A 19252-nucleotide genomic window follows, 5' to 3' on the forward strand; every position below is an offset into this window, starting at 1 on the left:
TGCTCCAACCAAAAGACACAGGCTAGTTGAATGCATACAAAACAAGACCCATATATATGCTGTCTACAGGAGACCCACTTCAGACCTAGGTACACATACAGACTGAAAGTGAGGGGATGGAAAAAGATGTTCCATGCAAATGGAAATCAAAAGAAAGCTGGAGTAGCAATACTCATATCAGACAAAATAGACTTTAAAATAAAGAGTGTTACAAGAGACAAGGAAGGACACTATATAATGATCAAGGGATCAATCCAAGAAGAAGATATAACAATTATAAATATATATGCACCCAACATAGGAGCACCTCAATACATAAGGCGACTGCTAACAGCTATAAAAGAGGAAATTGACAGTAACACAATAATAGTGGGGGACTTTAACACCTCACTTACACCAATGGACAGATCATCCAAACAGAAAATTAATAAGGAAACACAAGCTTTAAATGACACAATAGACCAGATAGATTTAATTGATATTTATAGGACATTCCATCCCAAAACAGCAGTTTACACTTTCTTCTCAAGTGCACACAGAACATTCTCCAGGACAGATCACATCTTGGGTCACAAAACAAGCCTCAGTAAATTTAAGAAAATTGAAATCATATCAAGCAGCTTTTCTGACCACAACACTATGAGATTAGAAATCAATTACAGGGGAAAAAACGTAAAAAACACAAACACATGGAGGCTAAATAATACGTTACTAAATAAGCAAGAGATCACTGAAGAAATCAAAGAGGAAATCAAAACATACCTAGAGACAAATATGACAATCCAAAACCTATGGGATGCAGCAAAAGCAGTTCTCAGAGGGAAATTTATAGCTATACAAGCCTACCTCAAGAAACAAGAAAAATCTCAAATAAACAATCTAACCTTACACCTGAAGGAACTAGAGAAAGAAGAACAAACAAAACCCAAAGTTAGCAGAAGGAAAGAAATTATAAAGATCAGATCAGAAATAAATGAAATAGAAACAAAGAAAACAACAGAAAAGATCAATAAAACTAAAAGCTGGTTCTTTGAGAAGATAAACAAAATTGATAAACCATTAGCCAGACTCATCAAGAAAAAGAGGGAGAGGACTCAAATCAATAAAATTAGAAATGAAAAAGAAGTTACAACAGACACCGCAGAAATACAAAGCATCCTGAGAGACTACAACAAGCAACTCTATGCCAACAAAATGGACAACCTGGAAGAAATGGACAAATTCGTAGAAAGGTATAACCTTCCAAGACTGAACCAGGAAGAAATAGAAAATACGAACAGACAAATCACAAGTAATGAAATTGAAACTGTGATTAAAAATCTTCCAACAAACAAAAGTCCAGGACCAGATCACTTCACAGGTGAATTCTATCAAACATGTAGAGAAGAGCTAACGCTCATCCTTCTCAAACTCTTCCAGAAAATTGCAGAGGAAGGAACACTCACAAACTCATTCTATGAGGCCACCATCACCCTGATACGAAAACCAAAGATATGACAAAAAAAGAAAATTACAGACCAATATCACTGATGAATATAGATGCAAAATTCCTCAACAAAATACTAGCAAACAGAATCCAACAACACATTAAAAGGATCATACACCATGATCAAGTGGGATTTATCCTGGATATGCAAAGATTCTTCAATATACACAAATCAATCAATATGATACACCATATTAACAAAATGAAGAATAAAAACCATATGATCATCTCAATAGATGCAGAAAAAGCTTATGACAAAATTCAACACCCATTTATGGTAAAAACTCTTAAGAAAGTGGGCATAGAGGGAAACTACCTCAACATAATAAAGACCATATATGACAAACCTACAGCAAACATCATTCTCAATGGTGAAAAACTGAAAGCATTCCCTCTAAGATCAGGAACAAGACAAGAATGTCCACTCTCGCCACTATTATTCAACATAGTTTTGGAAGTCCTAGCCATGGCAGTCAGAGAAGACAGAGAAACAAAAGGAATCCAAATTGGAAAAGAAGAAGTAAAACTGTCACTGTTTGCAGGTAACATGATACTATACATAGAGAATCCTAAAGATGCTACCAGAAAACTACTAGAGCCAATCAATGAATTTGGTAAAGTTGCAGGATACAAAATTAATGCACAGAAATCTCTTGCGTTCCTATACACTAATGATGAAAAATCTGAAAGACAAATTCAGGAAACACTCCCATTTACCACTGCAACAAAAAGAATAAAATACCTAGGAATAAACCTACCTAGGGAGACAAAAGACCTGTATACAGAAAACTATTAAGACACCGATGAAAGAAATTAAAGATGATACAAACAGATCGAGAGATATACCATATTCTTGGATTGGAGGAATCAATATTGTGAAACTGACTATACTACCTAAAGCAATCTACAGATTCAATGCAATCCCTATCAAATTACCAATGGCATTTTTTACAGAATTAGAACAAAAAAGTCTAAACATTTGTATGGAGACACAAAAGACCCTGAATAGCTAAAGCAGTCTTGAGGGAAAAAAATGGAGCTGGAGGAATCAGACTCTGTAACTTCAGACTATACTACAGAGCTACAGTAACCAAGACAATATGGTACTGGTAGAAAAAGAGAAATATAGATCAATGGAACAGGATAGAAAGCCCAAAGATAAACCCACGCACCTAGGGTCAACTAATCTATGACAAAGGAGGCAAGGATATACAATGGAGAAAAGACAGTCTCTTCGGTAAGTGGTGCTGGGGAAACTGGACAGTTACATGTAAAAGAATGAAATTAGAACACTCCCTAACTCCATACACAAAAATAAACTCAAAATGGATTAGAGACCTAAATCTAAGGACAGACACTATAAAACTCTTAGAGGAAAACATAGGAAGAACACTCTTTGACATAAATCACAGCAAGAGATATTTTGATCTACCTCTTAGAGTAATGGAAATAAAAACAAAAATAAACAAATGGGACCTAATGAAACTTAAAAGCTTTTGCAAAGCAAAGGAAACTACAAACAGGACGAAAAGACAACCCTCATAATGGGAGAAAATATTTGCAAACGAATCAATGGACAAAGGATTAATCTCCAAAATATATAAACTGCTCATGCAGCTCAATATTAAAAACACAAACAACCCAATCAAAAAATGGGCAGAAGACCTAAATAGACATTTCTCCAAAGAAGACATACAGATGGCCAAGAAGCACATGAAAAGCTGCTCAACATCACTAATTATTAGGGAAATGCAAATCAAAACTACAATGAGGTATCACCTCACACCAGTTAGAATGGGCATCGTCAGAAAATCTAGAAACAACAAATGCTGGAGAGGGTGTGGAGAAAAGTGAACCCTCTTGCACTGTTGGTGGGAATGTAAACTGATATAGCCACTATGGAGAACAGTATGGAGGCTCCTTAAAAAACTAAAAATAGAATTACCATATGACCCAGCAATCCCACTACTGGGCATTTACCCAGAGAAAACTGTAATTCAAAAAGACACATGCACCCCAATGTTCATTGTTGCACTGTTTACAATAGTCAGGTCATGGAAGCCACCTAAATGCCCATCAACAGACGAATGGATAAAGAAGATGTGGTACATATATACAATGGAATATTACTCAGCCAAAAAAAGGAACGAAATTGGGTCATTTGTAGAGACGTAGATGGACCTAGAGACTGTCATACAGAGTGAAGTAAGTCAGAAAGAAAAACAAATACCGTATATTAACACATATATGTGGAACCTAGAAAAACGGTACAGATGTACCGGTTTGTAGGGCAGAAATAGAGACACAGATGTAGAGAAGAAACATATGGACACTAAGGGGGGAAAGTGGCGGAGGGATGGTGGTGGTGGTGGTGTGATGAATTGGGAGATTGGGATTGACATATATACACCAATATGTAAAAAATAGATAACTAATAAGAACCTGCTGTATAAAAAAATAAAATAAAATTCAAAAATTCAAAAAAGAAAAATCAGAGCGATTAATAGATAATACAAATACCATATAAATGTATTCTTTCTCCTCACTTCCCTGAAAAATGTAGTGCTGTTGTTTAGAAGAGAAAGTTTTGCAAACGTTACTCATATTGTCAATATTGTTTATGAAGTATTCATGATAAAAATATAAGAAAATTTCCAACTTGTAAGTTAAAAGACACTAACTTGGGGCTTCCCTGGTGGTGCAGTGGTTGAGAATCCGCCTGCTGATGCAGGGGACGAGGGTTCGTGCCCCGGTCCAGGAAGATCCCACATGCCGCGGAGCGTCTGGGCCCGTGAGCCATGGCCACTGAGCCTGCGCATCCGGAGCCTGTGCTCCGCAGTGGGAGAGGCCACAACAGTGAGAGGCCCGTATACCACAAAAAAGAAGAAAAAAAAAAAAAAGACACTAACTTGGCCTTTGAGGTATGTGATATGACCTCAAAGATACATTTTAGAATAAATAGGTGTTTCAGGCTTTTAAGAAACAAAATTAATGTGCCAAGCTTCAGACAGATAGGTATTGATACGTAGATCATACAAACTATCTAGAAATAAAGCAGACTTGTTTAGTATGAGTAATGAAGAATATTCATTGAATTAACTTGTCAGATACTGTGTCTCAAAGAACATTTGCTCCTAGATACCATATTAAGTTTAGAATAATCTGGAAAGACAAAAATCTAATTTACATTTAACTTATGAGGTCTGACATAAATGTCTACTAAACACCGGAGGGAGAAAATACTTAGTAAAACATCCATCTATATTTTTCCTTTGTTTATAGAACAGATGTGTCCTAGAAAAAAATGAAGGCCTATTTCTATAAACTGTATTTTATAGACACAATGACTTTTCTAATAACACTGAAGATACATTCTCATGTAAGAAATTCTCTTCCAAAAGAAATGAAAACATTTAAAAAGAAAAACTGTGAGGACAGAGACCATGTCCACCTTGCTCATCATCATATCCTTAAAATGATCTTCCCTTCATCATTCATTTGACAAATATTTACTGAAACTCTACTATGTGCCAGGTCTGTCTGACTTTAGGTTTTAGCAGTGAACATTCAACATGTTCTCAGGGACCTTACATTTCAGTGGAGAGAAGACAGACAATAAATAAATAGGTGTAAAAATATGTCAGGTGGTGATAAGTGCTATGAAGAAAAATAAAGCAGGGTAAGGAGACAGAATGAGAATACTGGAAGGGCATGTCTATACATTTTTATACAATTCTTGCCACATATAGTGAAAATGCCTATTTTAATTCCTAGCTTCAATAATGTTTTATATGACTAGAAAAAAATTATTTGTATCCAATACTAATACTCTTTTTTAGAGAAAAAGTCACACAAGTTAAAATCTAATTCCTGGAATCAATCAATAAACTAATAATTATGCTTTGCTTTACTTTAGTTTGGACAAGAGATGATTTTTAAAAAGTAGCTCCTTTCTGATGTAAAGACACTGGGAATATAACCATGTTCTTGTTCTCTCTCTCTCTCTCTCTCTGTCTCTCTCACACACACACACACACACACATGCCTGTGTGCTATTAAAAGAAAAGTGCACCTTTTGGGGAACTGGCCAAGGTGTGTTCATGTGCTCTATGAAAGGCAAAATGTGGTGATTTATGTTATTGCTGTGAATCAAGAATACTTGTTATTAAAGCATTGGTGCATTTCTTTATGACTCTCACGACAAACTGTTTTCAAATCATCAATGTACCTAACCCCAGTCTTTATTTTGTCACTTTTGTGGGCTTAACAAATACCAGGTTATCTATTATGTTCTTGAGGAGAAAACAGGCAAACAGCAGTTAAATATAAACTTAAAACAAACACACAAAAAAAATCAAACTGAGTTGACTGTGGTGGCCTCAAATAAGAACTTTGATTTCCACAATACTTATTATGCAAATTAAACATGTAAAATAACAATGTAAAATGGCCAGAGTAGCTTTTCAAAGAAAAAATACTATTTCTTCTTTTTAAAGAAATCAATGCTTTCATAAAAAATTCAACAGCATTGTTTTCATTAGAGCCATCCATGTAATGTGGTGGTTTGTTCTTAAACGGCTTTGAGCAATCCAGCATAGTTAAGTGAGGAAGTTCTGGGAAGCTTAACTTGTGAGGCAAGTTAAGTCTTACAGATCACACCACACTTGTATTTTTACAACTGTTACATAAACTTTTCGGCTAGGGAAAACAGTCTGGCGCCAGAAAAGAACTGACCGCATTGGCTTTGGCCTTTACCTTGTTTCCTGTACCAGCACAGCAGATGCCCAGGGCCATTGCAGCTCCATAACGCACATGAGGATTGTAACTCTCTGACAACAATGAAACGACACTGGGGCACTGTTCAGGGGTCCTGATGAGAAACAGAGAAAGTGAAGACAGTGTTATAGATAACATATTTTAAATCAAGATGGAAGAATTTTAAACAATTTTTTGAAAGTTATGGGAAGCAACAGAGTTATATTTAACACAGAAGTTGCAGAATTAAAAATCTCCAACAGAATTCTAATTATTGATATTAGAAAGCTATCGTCAACATTCAGAGAATATATGCCAAGAAAGAGGAACATATCAGTGATCCCTCAACCACAGCTCTGCATCACAGCATTACTCGTTCCCTTGTGTCTTCTCCAGGGTGGGGAACAGCCATGGAAGACGAGGCGGGGTGGGGGGTGGGGGTAATGGGGACGGGGAACGCTGCCCTACGTCCATTCTTGTAACTCCTGCTTACTCTGTGTCTTGTTTCAGAAGACAAAAGTCACTTACAGAGACTCCAAGATGTTTCCAAAGCTGCACAAAAGATTTAAATCTCCCAGTATTACTCTGATTGAATATTAAATTGTTAAATAAGACTTGGTATGAAAAGATTCTGATTTTTTTTTTGTTTTCAGCAATTATTTTTGTGTTGATAAGAACAGAGAAATTGTTCTTTTCTCATCTTCTTCCTATTTGCAGCAAATACAGAAGAGAGGACAACCTTGACAAATGAAGTATCTGATCTCATCTTGGAAGGACTATCCTGTCGTAGTGGTCACTCCTGAGGCGGCAGCAGGATGGGTGTAGTAACTAGAAGAGAGTGTAAGGGGAGTTTCGGGAAGGCTGGCACTGATGTTGAACTAGGTGCTGGTTACACAGGTGTGTTCAGTTGTGAAAATTCATCAAGCTGTAGGCTAATTATGATGTTTTTAGATGTATATTACACTTCAATAAAAACTTAAAAAAGAGACTATTAATATATTACATTTCAATAGAACGTTTTTTTTAAAAAGTATCCTGTTGTGAATGAAAGCAGTTATTACCTACAGACCAATTTAAATCTATAATTCTGTTGAAATTGTCCTCTAGCCTCAACCTCCAGTGAATGGTAAATTCAGATTTCAAATGGGGTAGAGCCAAGTTTATGCAAACTGTCTATAAAGGTGGGATTTCGGGGGAGGGGCAAGATAGGGGTAGGGGATTAAGAGTACAAACTACTACGTATAAAATAAATAAGCTACAAGGATATACTGTACAATACAGGGAATACAGCCCATATTTTATGGTAACTATATATGGAACATAATCTTTTAAAATTGTGAATCACTATGCTGTACATCTGAAACTTATATATTATATATCAACCATACCTCAAAAAAGAAAAAAAGGTAGAACTCTGCTATCACTCTTTCTTGAAAATGTTCTTTCTCAGTTTGATGAAGCTAGTTCCTAGTACAAAAAATCTGTAAACAATCTAGTGGCAACAATACAGAAGAACAGTATAAAGAAAGCAATGTACTAGGAAACAGAAGATCTGGGTTCTAGTCTTAGTTTTGTTAATTTCTTAGTACATGACATTAGGCAATTCATTTAAATTTTCTTTTCTGTAACTAGATAATATTTCTTGACTATCATGCAGGAATAATATAAAAACAAATGAGCAAATACACATATGCTTTCAGTTAATGAGTACTTAGGTAAATAACAGTAAGTTATATAAGAAGTAAAAAACCCATGTTCTAGTTCCTGTTTTGCCTCTAAATAGCTGGGATAATTTTAGACAAGGTTCAATTAACCATACACTCTGGGGTCCCTTTTCACATCGGAAAAAGAAGGAATTGGACTAAAAGTTCCATAAGGTCTGTTCCACTTTACAATTCTATGGCTTTTAAAAATGAATCAATCATCAAAGGTTTCAAATCAGTGTTCATTATTACAGGACATTTCATCAATGAGAAATATTCCTATGAAATAAAAATGAGGGCTTCCTTGGTGGTGCAGTGGTTGAGAGTCCGCCTGCCGATGCAGGGGACACGGGGTTCGTATCCCGGTCCGGGAAGATCCCACATGCCGCACAGCAGCTGGGCCCGTGAGCCACGGCAAATGAGCCTGCGCTTTCGGAGCCTGTGCTCCGCAACGGGAGAGGCCACAACAGTGAGAGGCCCATGTACCGCAAAAAAAAAAAAAAAAAAAAAAAAGAAAATTTTAAAGGCGGTATCATACCAAAGAGGTTGCTGGAGAATAGTTGACAGCATCGTTGTTTAACTATTTTTTCCCAATTAATTAATTAATTAATTATTGGCTGCATTGGGTCTTCACTGCTGTGTGCGGGCTTTCTCTAGTTGTGGCGAGCGGGGGCTACTCTTCATTGCAGTGCACGGGCTTCTCAACGCAGTGGTTTCTCTTGCTGTGGAGCACGGGCTCTAGGTGTGCAGGCTTAGTAGTTGTGGCTCACGGGCTCTAGGTGCGCGGGCTCAGCAGTTGTGGCGCACAGGCTTAGTTGCTCTGCAGCATGTGGGATCTTCCTGGACCAGAGCTCAAACCTGTGTCCCCTGCATTGGCAGGGCGGATTCATAACCACTGGGCCACCAGGGAAGCCCAGTTCTGTCCATACTTTGATACTCAAATCCTCTGACAAACTCAAACATCTTATCACATAACAAATTATAACAAATTATAAATAAAACCACTCAAGACTGCACATGTCTCAAGGGTCAAGGATAGAGACTGTGTCTTCTGTACTTAAATTAGCGGCACAGTGCTAGGTACTAAAGATAAAATAATTTTTATTACTTAATAAAAGACAAAGGGAGCCAAACTAAATATATATTTAGAGACTTGACCAACAAGTATTTCCTATTAGGTTCAAGTCCTAAGGGTTAATCACTGGGAAAAATATCAGGCCCTTCTTGTTCCCCTCCTCATGTAAGTTTTTAACTCAGCTAGATAATCAAAAAAGAGAGAGTTAACAAGTACCTCTGAGTTACTTCATAAGGGCTAATTGAGTATCTTTTAATTTTATGTGCTTTGAAGTTCCCAGTAGGGAGACCACATAAAGGGCTAGGGAAGGCCTACTTTAAAAAGTAAAACACTGAAACAGGTAACTAAGTTCTGATTTGTTGTTTCAATAAAATTTCTTGGTTTGTAGCTAACAGTCATCTTACCAACTTACTATTTGTACAATCTTCCAGAGAGCAGGAATTGTGCAAGGTCATATGCACAAGTCACTACCATACCATATTATCTAACCATAAAGTGCACATATGAATTCCTTTTTTTTAAACATACTATTAACTACTGTTTATTGAATATTTTGTACAACCTCAATATTAAATTGTATTAATAAATCAAAATGCTTTCAAGAATATGTGTTTTTTCTAATCTATCTTCCCTAGAAGAGGAAAAAATATAGCACTATACGTATATAGGCAGAAACACTGTTCTAAGCACGTGGGTTTGGTCCATCGCAGTGGGAATTTGGTGAGGACATAAACCTCATGGTAGTCCCTTGGTAGAGTTATGAATTTATATTTTCATTAGGTAAGTGCCACAGGATTAACATAATGACACAGGAATTAAGAGTATTCCCTCTGCTTAATTCCCTTGTACTCCCTACCAACAGACTCCAAATAATCTGAGCAGCATCCTGAATTTTGAAGTGCCTGTTGAACGTCTTTAACTAAAGAGTCCACAAATACCTCAGTCAATACACAGAATTCTGTACAGAAAGAGGAATAAAGGGCACCCCTCCCCTAAACTGCTTCTCTTTCCACCATGACTATTCATCTGTACACCAAGAAAACTCACATTTTCATTCTATTCGCTCATTCCCCACATCTAATCTGCCCAATCAAGTGAAACCTTTAAATCTTGTTTCTGTTTTTGCACTGCTTGTTTTAGACCCTGATCATCTCTCACTTGAAATAATACAGTGATTCCTTAAACGATCTCTCTCTTCTTCCTCTCCCTTTCGTTTTCAACATGCTGTGGTAGAGAGAACGTGGGCTTGGAATTTGAAAATCCTGGATTCTAATTCTAGTGCAGCCATTTATTAATAGAATGGCAATCACTAAGTCTCTCTGAGCCTTAACTGCTTCATGCGTAAAATGATATCTGCTCCACCTTATTTATGCTGGGGAGTTAGTGGTGTGGTAGAGTAGAATACTATACTATAATTACTAAAATCTAAATGCATAACCAGAAATTTATGCTGGGGAGTCAGTGGTGTGGTAGAGTAGAATACTATACTATAATTACTAAAATCTAAATGCATAACCAGAAATTGCCTTTGGGTCAGAACCAGGAATTTGGTTACTAGTATGCTGTAGTTTGGGCTCTTATTTTTTAAGAAAGGTAAGGCAACTCATACCCAAAAGTTCATTCAAAACAATGTAAAACAAGTTGGATATTAAATCTAGAAAGCTGGTTATATTCAGTGTTCTGACCTCCAGATTTCCTCACCAACTTTTTAGGGAGCTAATGGCCCAGAGAACACTTTACCTACCTTGCCCCTCAGCTGCAGCAAGGACAGGACATTCCAGGGAAAAGTGACTCACAAAGAGCTTATCCTAAACGTATCTTAAAACTTCATTTATTTTATGATCTCCCACTTGTTAAAAAGTATTATACTTAGAATAGGGCATTAACAATTTCATGAGGTTTAGAAAAAAATTTTGCCTGCGAACATAAATACAGAGCTTTGCCTGGGAGCCTAACGCAGAGAGCTTTACCTAGTTGATTACCATAAAAGACGGAGATAGGTTGTGAGGGCTATAAACTCAAAAGCACATAAAAAATTCTTTTATGTTTCTCGGTCTAATAATAGTTCCAACTCTGACACCTTCTTCAGAAAATTTGTTAAGACAAGGAACGACAAATTCTTTAATTAGCTTAGACATTCAACCTCTTCAAGAGTACAATAAAATCATAATATTCTAGGTTTATTTTAATTTTTCAACAGGCAGCTCTAAAAGGACAAAAGAATTTTTCTAAGTAATGATCGCAATGCAAACATTCACTGAAAGCAAAACTTACATTCTTTATCCAAATACATACATACATGTTGGTATATATATATATAATTTTTTAAACTAAGCTAATAAATGATAAAATTTATAGCATCACCATTTTGAAACTGGTAATGAATTAATGGACAACAGCATCATTATCAAAGACGCTAACATCATGAAAAGAGAAACAACTAGACCTTACACCTTATGTTCACTGCCAGCCCCTTCTTAATAAAAAAGGAGGAGAGGGAGGAAGGAAGAGGGGGAGGAGAAGGAGAAGGAGAAGAGAAAGAGTGAAAAATTGAACCTGAATGTGACCAAGCCTCTAGATCTAGCTATCAATTTACAGGAAATATAGAAGACCAAAAAACACATTATATTACACACAGGGATCCAACTGAGAAAGAGGGGGGCAAGGCAAGGGAAGGAGAAAGAACCTACAAATTAATAGAAAATACACTAACTCTTTAATAACAATTCATAAGGCTTTTTTTCAGTTATTTTAGATAATTCTGACTCTCCTTGAATGTTAGCTTTTCTATGTAAACATTTATCTCTTTAAGATAATGTCACAAAATAATTCCTGTAGTTTGTTTTAATGGCTTTGGATCAGCATTTAAAACTAAGTATTTAAATGACTAATCCCTGGTCAGCAATACAAGTTCATTTCTATGTCTCTGTGAACATATTTAGAAAAATAAATGTCTAGAGATGTTCAAGTCACAGGAAAAATAGTGGATTTTGTTATATTGGCTGGGGATAGAGAGCAAGGAATTCAACACTTTGATTAGCACAAAATGTTACCTATGACTTAGCTTTTCCTCATATTTACATTTTGATATGTTAAATTTAAAAGTATATTTACTCAGACAATTACAAATTTGCTAGCTGCATTTGTTCTCAACAATGGAGCTACATGTGGGAATTCTAGCAGCATTTCTTTTTTTTTTTTTTTTTTTTTTTTGCGGTACACGGGCCTCTCACTGTTGTGGCCTCTCTCGTTGCGGAGCACAGGCTCCGGACGCGCAGGCTCAGCGGCCATGGCTCACGGGCCCAGCCGCTCCGCGGCATGTGGGATCTTCCCGGACCAGGGCACGAACCCATGTCTCCTGCATTGGCAGGCGCACTCTCAACCACTGCGCCACCAGGGAAGCCCACTAGCAACATTTCTTGCTCTCTTTATTTCTTGGCTAGTTTATAAAAATTTAAAAAGTGAATACCATTAAAAGAGGGGAGATATTAAACATTTTGAAGTTTGTTTTCATCACAATATAAAACATACATAAAATATTATCACAAAAATAACTGAAAAAGAAGAAAACAGTTTCATTTCCCAAAAACACTTCTGTCCCATGAAACTCTGTATCCTAAGCTACTGCTATTTGTAGTTTTTTACTACAGTTTTTTTTTTTTTTTTTTTTTTGCGGTTCGTGGGCCTCTTACTGTTGTGGCCTCTCCCGTTGCGGAGCACAGGCTCCGGATGCACAGGCTCAGCTGCCATGGCTCGCGGGCCTAGCCACTCTGTGGCGTGTGGGATCTTCCCGGACCGGGGCACGAACCCATGTTCCCTGCATCGGCAGGCGGACTCTCAACCACTGCGCCACCAGGGAAGCCCCTTTACTACAGTTTTTATGGTAGTTTTTTTTTTTTTTTACCATCAATTTAGTATTTACTGAATTATCTATCTACTACATGTAAAGTACCACAAGGAAAACAAAACCACACAGATCTTGCCCCAAACCTTACAAATTTAGTGCAATCTTTAATATTTCTTTTTTAACATCTTATTGGACTTCAGAAAGCTAAAAATAATTATAGTTTTAGACAAGCTTTTGGTATGTTTCCAAACAGATTAATTTCTTTCAGGTGCTGCCAAAATGGAGTGAAAATATCTCAAATAGGTGAGAAGAAAGTAGATTGAAAAGGTTTATATAAAGAAATTGCTATTTCACCATAATAAGAAACATGGCTCTTAAAAATCTCAGACTGCATTCCTGAACCTAGAGAAATATGTAACATTCAGAAAGTTACAGCATTATCAGCATGTTTCCCCCTGCCCTTCAAATCATCAAACTAAGAAATGAAAAATTCTCTAGAGGGGGCTCAACAGCAGAATTAAGCAGGCAGAAAAAAGAATCAAATAAGGTTAACTGATAATATTAAGTTAGGTTAATTGAGAATTGAAGCTAGCTTAGTTGAGATTATCCAATCTGAGGAGCAGAAAAAGAATGAAGCAAAATGAACAGGAGAGCCTAAGAGACCTGTGGGTGACACAAAATATACCAACATATGCATAATGGGAGTCCCAATGGGAGAAGAGAAAGAGAAGGCTGAAAGAACTCTTGAAGAAATAATGGCCAAAAACTTCCCAAATTTTGATGAGAGACTAGAAGCTTAACAAACTCCAAGCAGGATAAACTCAAAGAGAACAGTGAACAAAAAAGACAAAGACTACATTCTAGTAGGAGAAAGACAATAAAGAATAAGTGATAAAGTAAGTAAAAAGGTGAAGTTCTAAGGAGAACCAAAAAAGTAAATCAAGGTAAGGTGTATTGGAAGAGCCAAGAGAAGGGGGCATTTTGCAGTATTCATTAGAGTAGTCAAGGCAGGCTTCAATGATAGGTGATATTTAAGCAAAGAAAAGAAGGCAGTGAGGAAGTGAGCCAAGTGGCTATCCAGAGAAGGAGTATATTAGGTAGAGGAAACAGCTCATGCAAGGGCCCTGTGGGGGGATGACGCCTAGCATGTTTGAGGAGTGGCAAAGAGGCCAGTAGTTCGAGTGTAGTGAAGAGGGGAAGAGTAGTTGAAAACAGGGCCAGACTATAGGAAACTTGGTTTTTACTATGAGTGAAGTGAAGGGCAATCAGGATTCTAAGCAAAGGAATGATATGATCTGACTTGTTTAAAAATGGTAATTTTGGCTGCTCTACTGAGACCAGAGGGCAAAGGTAGAAGAAAGAAGATGAGTTAAGAGGCTATCTCAGGAATCTGGTTAAGATATAACTGTGACTTGGTGGTAGTCATGAACATGGGGGAAAAAGTTTGAAATTTGGTACATATACTGAAGTAGAATAAACAAGATTTCCTGATGGTAAGACGTGAAAAAAAAGAGACTGGAAGAATGCAACTGCCTTTAACTGAGATAAAGAAACCAACAGATAGAACAGATTTGGAGGGAAAGAGCAAAAGTTCAATTTTGGACATTTTGAGTTTGAGATGTTTTTAGACATCTAAGGGAAATACTGAGTAGGTAATTAAATGTAACAGTCTGGAGTTTGAAGGAAAGGTCTAGGCTAGAGATACAAATTTGGGAGTTTTAGTATATAGGTAGTATTCAAAGCCTTAAGTGTGTCTGAGATCACCAAGTGTGAGGGGAGAGGAGATCCAGAAATGAGTCCCAGAGGAGCCCCAGTATTAAAGAGGTTGAGATAAAAGAGAACAAGTAAAGGAGACTACAAAGGAGTAGTAATGAGGTAGGAGAAAATCCAACAGTGTGGTCTAGTGGAAGCCAAGCAAAGAAACTATTTTAAGGAAGGGGAAGGGGAAATGATCAACTGGGTCAAATGCTGCTGTGAAGTAGGCAGAGCAGGTTACATCACCTCCTTTTTACAAATGTAGAAATTAAAGCTCAGAGAAATTGGTTTGTCTGAGGTCTCCTAACCCTTAAGTACGCTGCTTGTCTCATGTCATGACCACAAGATCACAGTCATTGGGCTGGAAACAGAGTTTTAGGAGTTTTTTTCAACAAGTCAATGGAAAACCATAAGAGTGAATTGGAAGGAGAAAATGAAGAGGGAGAAAAGTTAACAGGATAGGAACCTTCGAAAATCTACATATTAAGAGGGTGGAATAAGACTTAAAAAAGATTCTGTAAGAAAGACAAAGAACCCAGGATAGGGCGTCTTTGAAGTAAAAAAAAAGATACAAGTTTTAAAGAGAAATGCTCAGTCAATAGTGATGAATACTGCACAAAATCAACAATTGGTGTTAATTAGTGACTTTCTAAGAGTTATTTTAATAGAACGTTGGGGGATAAAAATCTGATTACAAGGGTTATAGATTGGGTGTGTAGTAAGAAGGAAAAAGATAGGCAATTCTCTAAAGAAGTCAAATGATGAAGGAAAGAGACTTAAGGGATAATGAAAGGTTTTATTTTTCATTAACTGTAAACCTGAGCATGTCTGCAAGAAAGAAGTTAAAGCTGAGGAAATGAATATTCAAGGCATGGATTCTATGTGTGAAAAAGAAGATACTTTATTCAGCAAGACTGCAAAGAATTACCATAAAGAGTTGGGACTAAGGATTTAAGTAGAAGTTAGTTATGGTAAAGACGAATGACAACATGATCCCAAACGATAGGATGGATGAAAAGAAAGACATTTTAAGAAGTTGAAAGGTGACAGAGCTTTCAGATGGGTCTAAGTCTTTCATTAAAATAAGACGTAAGGGACTTCCCTGGTGGTGCAGTGGTTAAGAATCTGCCTGCCAATGCAGGGGACATGGGTTCAAGCCCTGGTCTGGGAAGATCCCACATGCCGTGGAGCAACTAAGCCCACGTGCCACAACTACTGAAGCCTGAGTGCCACAACTACTGAAGTCCAAGCACCTAGAGCCCGTGCTCCGCAACAAGAGTAGCTACCGTAATGAGAAGCCTGCGCACCACAAGGAAGAGTAGCCCCCACTCGTCACAACCAGAAAAAGCCTGTGCGCAGCAACCAAGACCCAACACAGCCAAAAATAAATAAATTAATTAAAAAATAATAATAAGAGGTAAAGTCAGTCATCAGGGAAGAATGAGCGAAGTTTTAGCTCTTTCACTGATCTCATCAAAGAGAGTGAACAAGAAAAGAATTAAAAAAAAAAAAAAAAGCCAAGAAATATTTGAGCTGCACCGAGGGCCCTGGTGAAGTGAGTTAGTCTTAGCTGTACCATATCTATATTATAATTATCAGCATATGCGTTTGCACCCCTCATAAAATTTCAAATTATATTGATATAAAGGCAGAAAATGTTTATCTTGTTCATTACTGTATCTCCACAAGCTAACGGAACTCAGTGAATACTTCGCAAATGAATGAATATGTAGTGGACACAATCCACATATTGTCAAAAATTCCTTAGTGTGTTAGTGTTTGAAAGATACTATGACTGAGAGATAAAAAATATCTTTGACTGATATTTAAGTTGTCTTCCTAAACTTATAAGAGATACTAGACTGTCCCTTTAAGTAGAAGACAGAATCTGTTCAATAAATTTAAAGGCATCAGGGATAAAAATAAGTATTTTAGAAAAAAAGGCACCAATTAGGTGTTTTGGTTATGGTCAGATTAGAGTTTGAGTCTGACCTTTAAGCTACTTTAGTAAGAATTAATTTATCTGGAGTTCTTGGTAAATGAGATATTCTACACAAATAAAGTTTTCAGATATTTGAAATCTCATTCTACCATTTAGAATCATACTTTTATATTTTTTGTCATTTTGGATGAAAATTTTAAAAAATGCATTTCATGTACTCCTGTCATCCAAAACAGAGCTGAATAAAGATGATTTAACCTTTATTAAATATATGGTAGTCAACACTATGATATCAATTATTATACCACAGAGTTGTGGACAGCTGAGTTATAAGAACTACAAGTCTCTATTCTGAGTAGACCTACACGCCTACACTTTTTAATTCCTGGTTTTTTTTTTTGTTTTTTTGTTTTTTTTTCGGTATGCGGGCCTCTCACAGTTGTGGCCTCTCCCGTTGCGGAGCACAGGCTCCGGACGTGCAGGCTCAGCGGCCATGGCTCACGGGCCCAGCCACTCCGCGGCATGTGGGATCCTCCCGGACCGGGGCACAAACCCGTGTCCCCTGCATCGGCAGGCAGACTCTCAACCACTGCGCCACCGGGGAAGCCCCTAATCCCTGTTTTTATAATTGGTCCTGTTTGCTATTACCAAAGTGCTTGTCCACCTCTTAATTTGTTACTCTACTCTGGAGAAGGGAGGGAAACGTGTTTGTTAAAACTGTCTCAAATATTAAAACAACAACAACAAAAAAAAACCGTCTCAAGAGTGAATTTATCAATGGATATTCTTTTGTACGATTTAGATTTACCACCATGTGCAAATGTTTGTTTTCATTAAAGATGGGACAGAGAAGTTTTTGTGAGTGTGTTTAGAGCAAAAAGATTTGGAGTGGGGACTTATAGACAGCCTTCTGCCTAATGCGCATGAGGTTTTAGAGCACAGGTTTAGTTATTTGCCAACTGAGAGATTCATCTACGCTTTTATTATTATTATTTTGCTTTCTCTCTGATTATCAGCTATGCTTCTAATAACTCAAGGTTGCCAAATAAGTAGTTGTTCTAGCTAGTTATGTCCTTTAGCCATTAAACTAATTAAAAATACAAAAATAAAATAAAAACATTCCAAGAACCAATTTTAACTACTTTTAGTTAAGGTTTAAAAAAAAAAGTGAGGGACTTCCCTGGTCATGCAGTGGTTAAGAATCCACCTTCCAATGCAGGGGACGCAGGTTCGATCCCTGGCAGGGGAACTAAGATCCCACATGCCGTGGGGAAACTAAGCCCATGCGCCTCAACTACTGAGCGTGAGAGCCACAACTAGAGAGCCCGCGTGCTCTGGAGCCTGCACGCCACAACGAAAAGATCCCACGTGCTGCAACCAAGATCCCGCGTGCTGCAACTAAGACCCTATGCAGCCAAAAATAAAATAAATAAATAAATATTTTTTAAAAAAAGAAGAAAGTGAGTGAATGTGGGTGAGAAGGGTCAGTATTGGCACAGTATTATAAAATAATAATGTTTGGTATTTTTATAATATACTCAATGAATATTTTAATAAATTTATCTGTAAACACAAACCAACGAAGGTTTCTTTCATACAAGTCTTTTCATTAAATATAATGACGCTATTTTCAATGTGACATTACTTGTTTTGCAGATACCTATCTGCCTGCATGAGCATAGGGGTCAAATTGTGGTTCAGAATAAAGCAGTATTTTAAGATATTTTCATAGTCCTGAAGAGAAATTCTGGCACATTAAAATCCATCTGATTGTTCTTGAGGGTTATTTTATTCGTTTTCACCCAAAATTCTTAGTAAATATTTCTTCCAAAATATTGAATTTTGAGTTAAAATAAAACAGCAAATATTGAGTAAAATCTGAAGTGCTCAGTAGAACTGAAATGAACAAAATATTTTCCAATAACTTTCACACAAGGTAAGGAATATAAATTTGAAACAGGGCATAAATGTGGTTGCCAATGTAGAAGTAATTAAATAATTTAAAAATATGAGCAATCTATGATGATTTTTATTTATTTTTTGCCACACGGCATGCGGGATCTTAGTTCCCTGACAAGGGATCGAACACGCGCCCCCCTGCAATGGATGCGCAGAGTCTTAACCACTGGACCGCCAGGGAAGTCCCCTATGATGATCTTTCAAAAGGAAACCTTGAGAATGCTGAAGTTCTAGTACTAAGCTAGTCTTACAGTTTAAGGAAAACTCAGATAGAATAGCTGATAAGACTTTTACACTAATTTTCTGAAATAAGGCAGAAATATATTTTCATTATATATCACATACTTTCCCCAATGTATCTGTGAAAAAAAAAAACTGCCAATGAACCAACTCCCAAATCCAGAGGCCATCTTTTTAAAAGCAAGCAATGAAAAAGTCTCTTCTAAAACTTATGTAAGCATGTAGAATTCAAACCTTTCTGTGTTCTTCTATATAAGGTTGTAACCAGAGCAAATTAATTGTGTTTCACAACAAAGGCATAAAAGCTGGATAAGAATCTTGTTTCACTGGTAGAAATTAGAGCTCTGGAAATCACTCTGAGGTTCACTGGGCAGAACCTTCACAGAATTAAAGCTCTAGTATCTCTAGATTGTATCTTATTCTTTCTCAAATGGGAAAAACAGCCTAGGGTTAATCTAAAACAAAACTACCGTTAAGCTAAAATGACAGA

At 36.9% G+C, this 19252-nt stretch overlaps 1 protein-coding gene across 1 annotated transcript in view; it reads right to left on the reverse strand.

The window, feature by feature from the left end:
- PSMD1 (proteasome 26S subunit, non-ATPase 1) overlaps window positions 1-19252 on the reverse strand; it is a 105105-nt gene that overhangs the window by 35712 nt on the left and 50141 nt on the right. Inside the window, exon 17 of the mRNA XM_082630016.1 lies at window positions 6242-6356. Within this exon, the coding sequence (XP_082486142.1) occupies window positions 6242-6356 (115 nt within the window). The remainder of the gene's footprint in view (window positions 1-6241; window positions 6357-19252) is intronic.

This window comes from Mesoplodon mirus, assembly GCF_964341445.2.
Source record: "Mesoplodon mirus genome assembly, chromosome: 8".
Classification (NCBI taxonomy): domain Eukaryota; kingdom Metazoa; phylum Chordata; class Mammalia; order Artiodactyla; family Ziphiidae; genus Mesoplodon; species Mesoplodon mirus.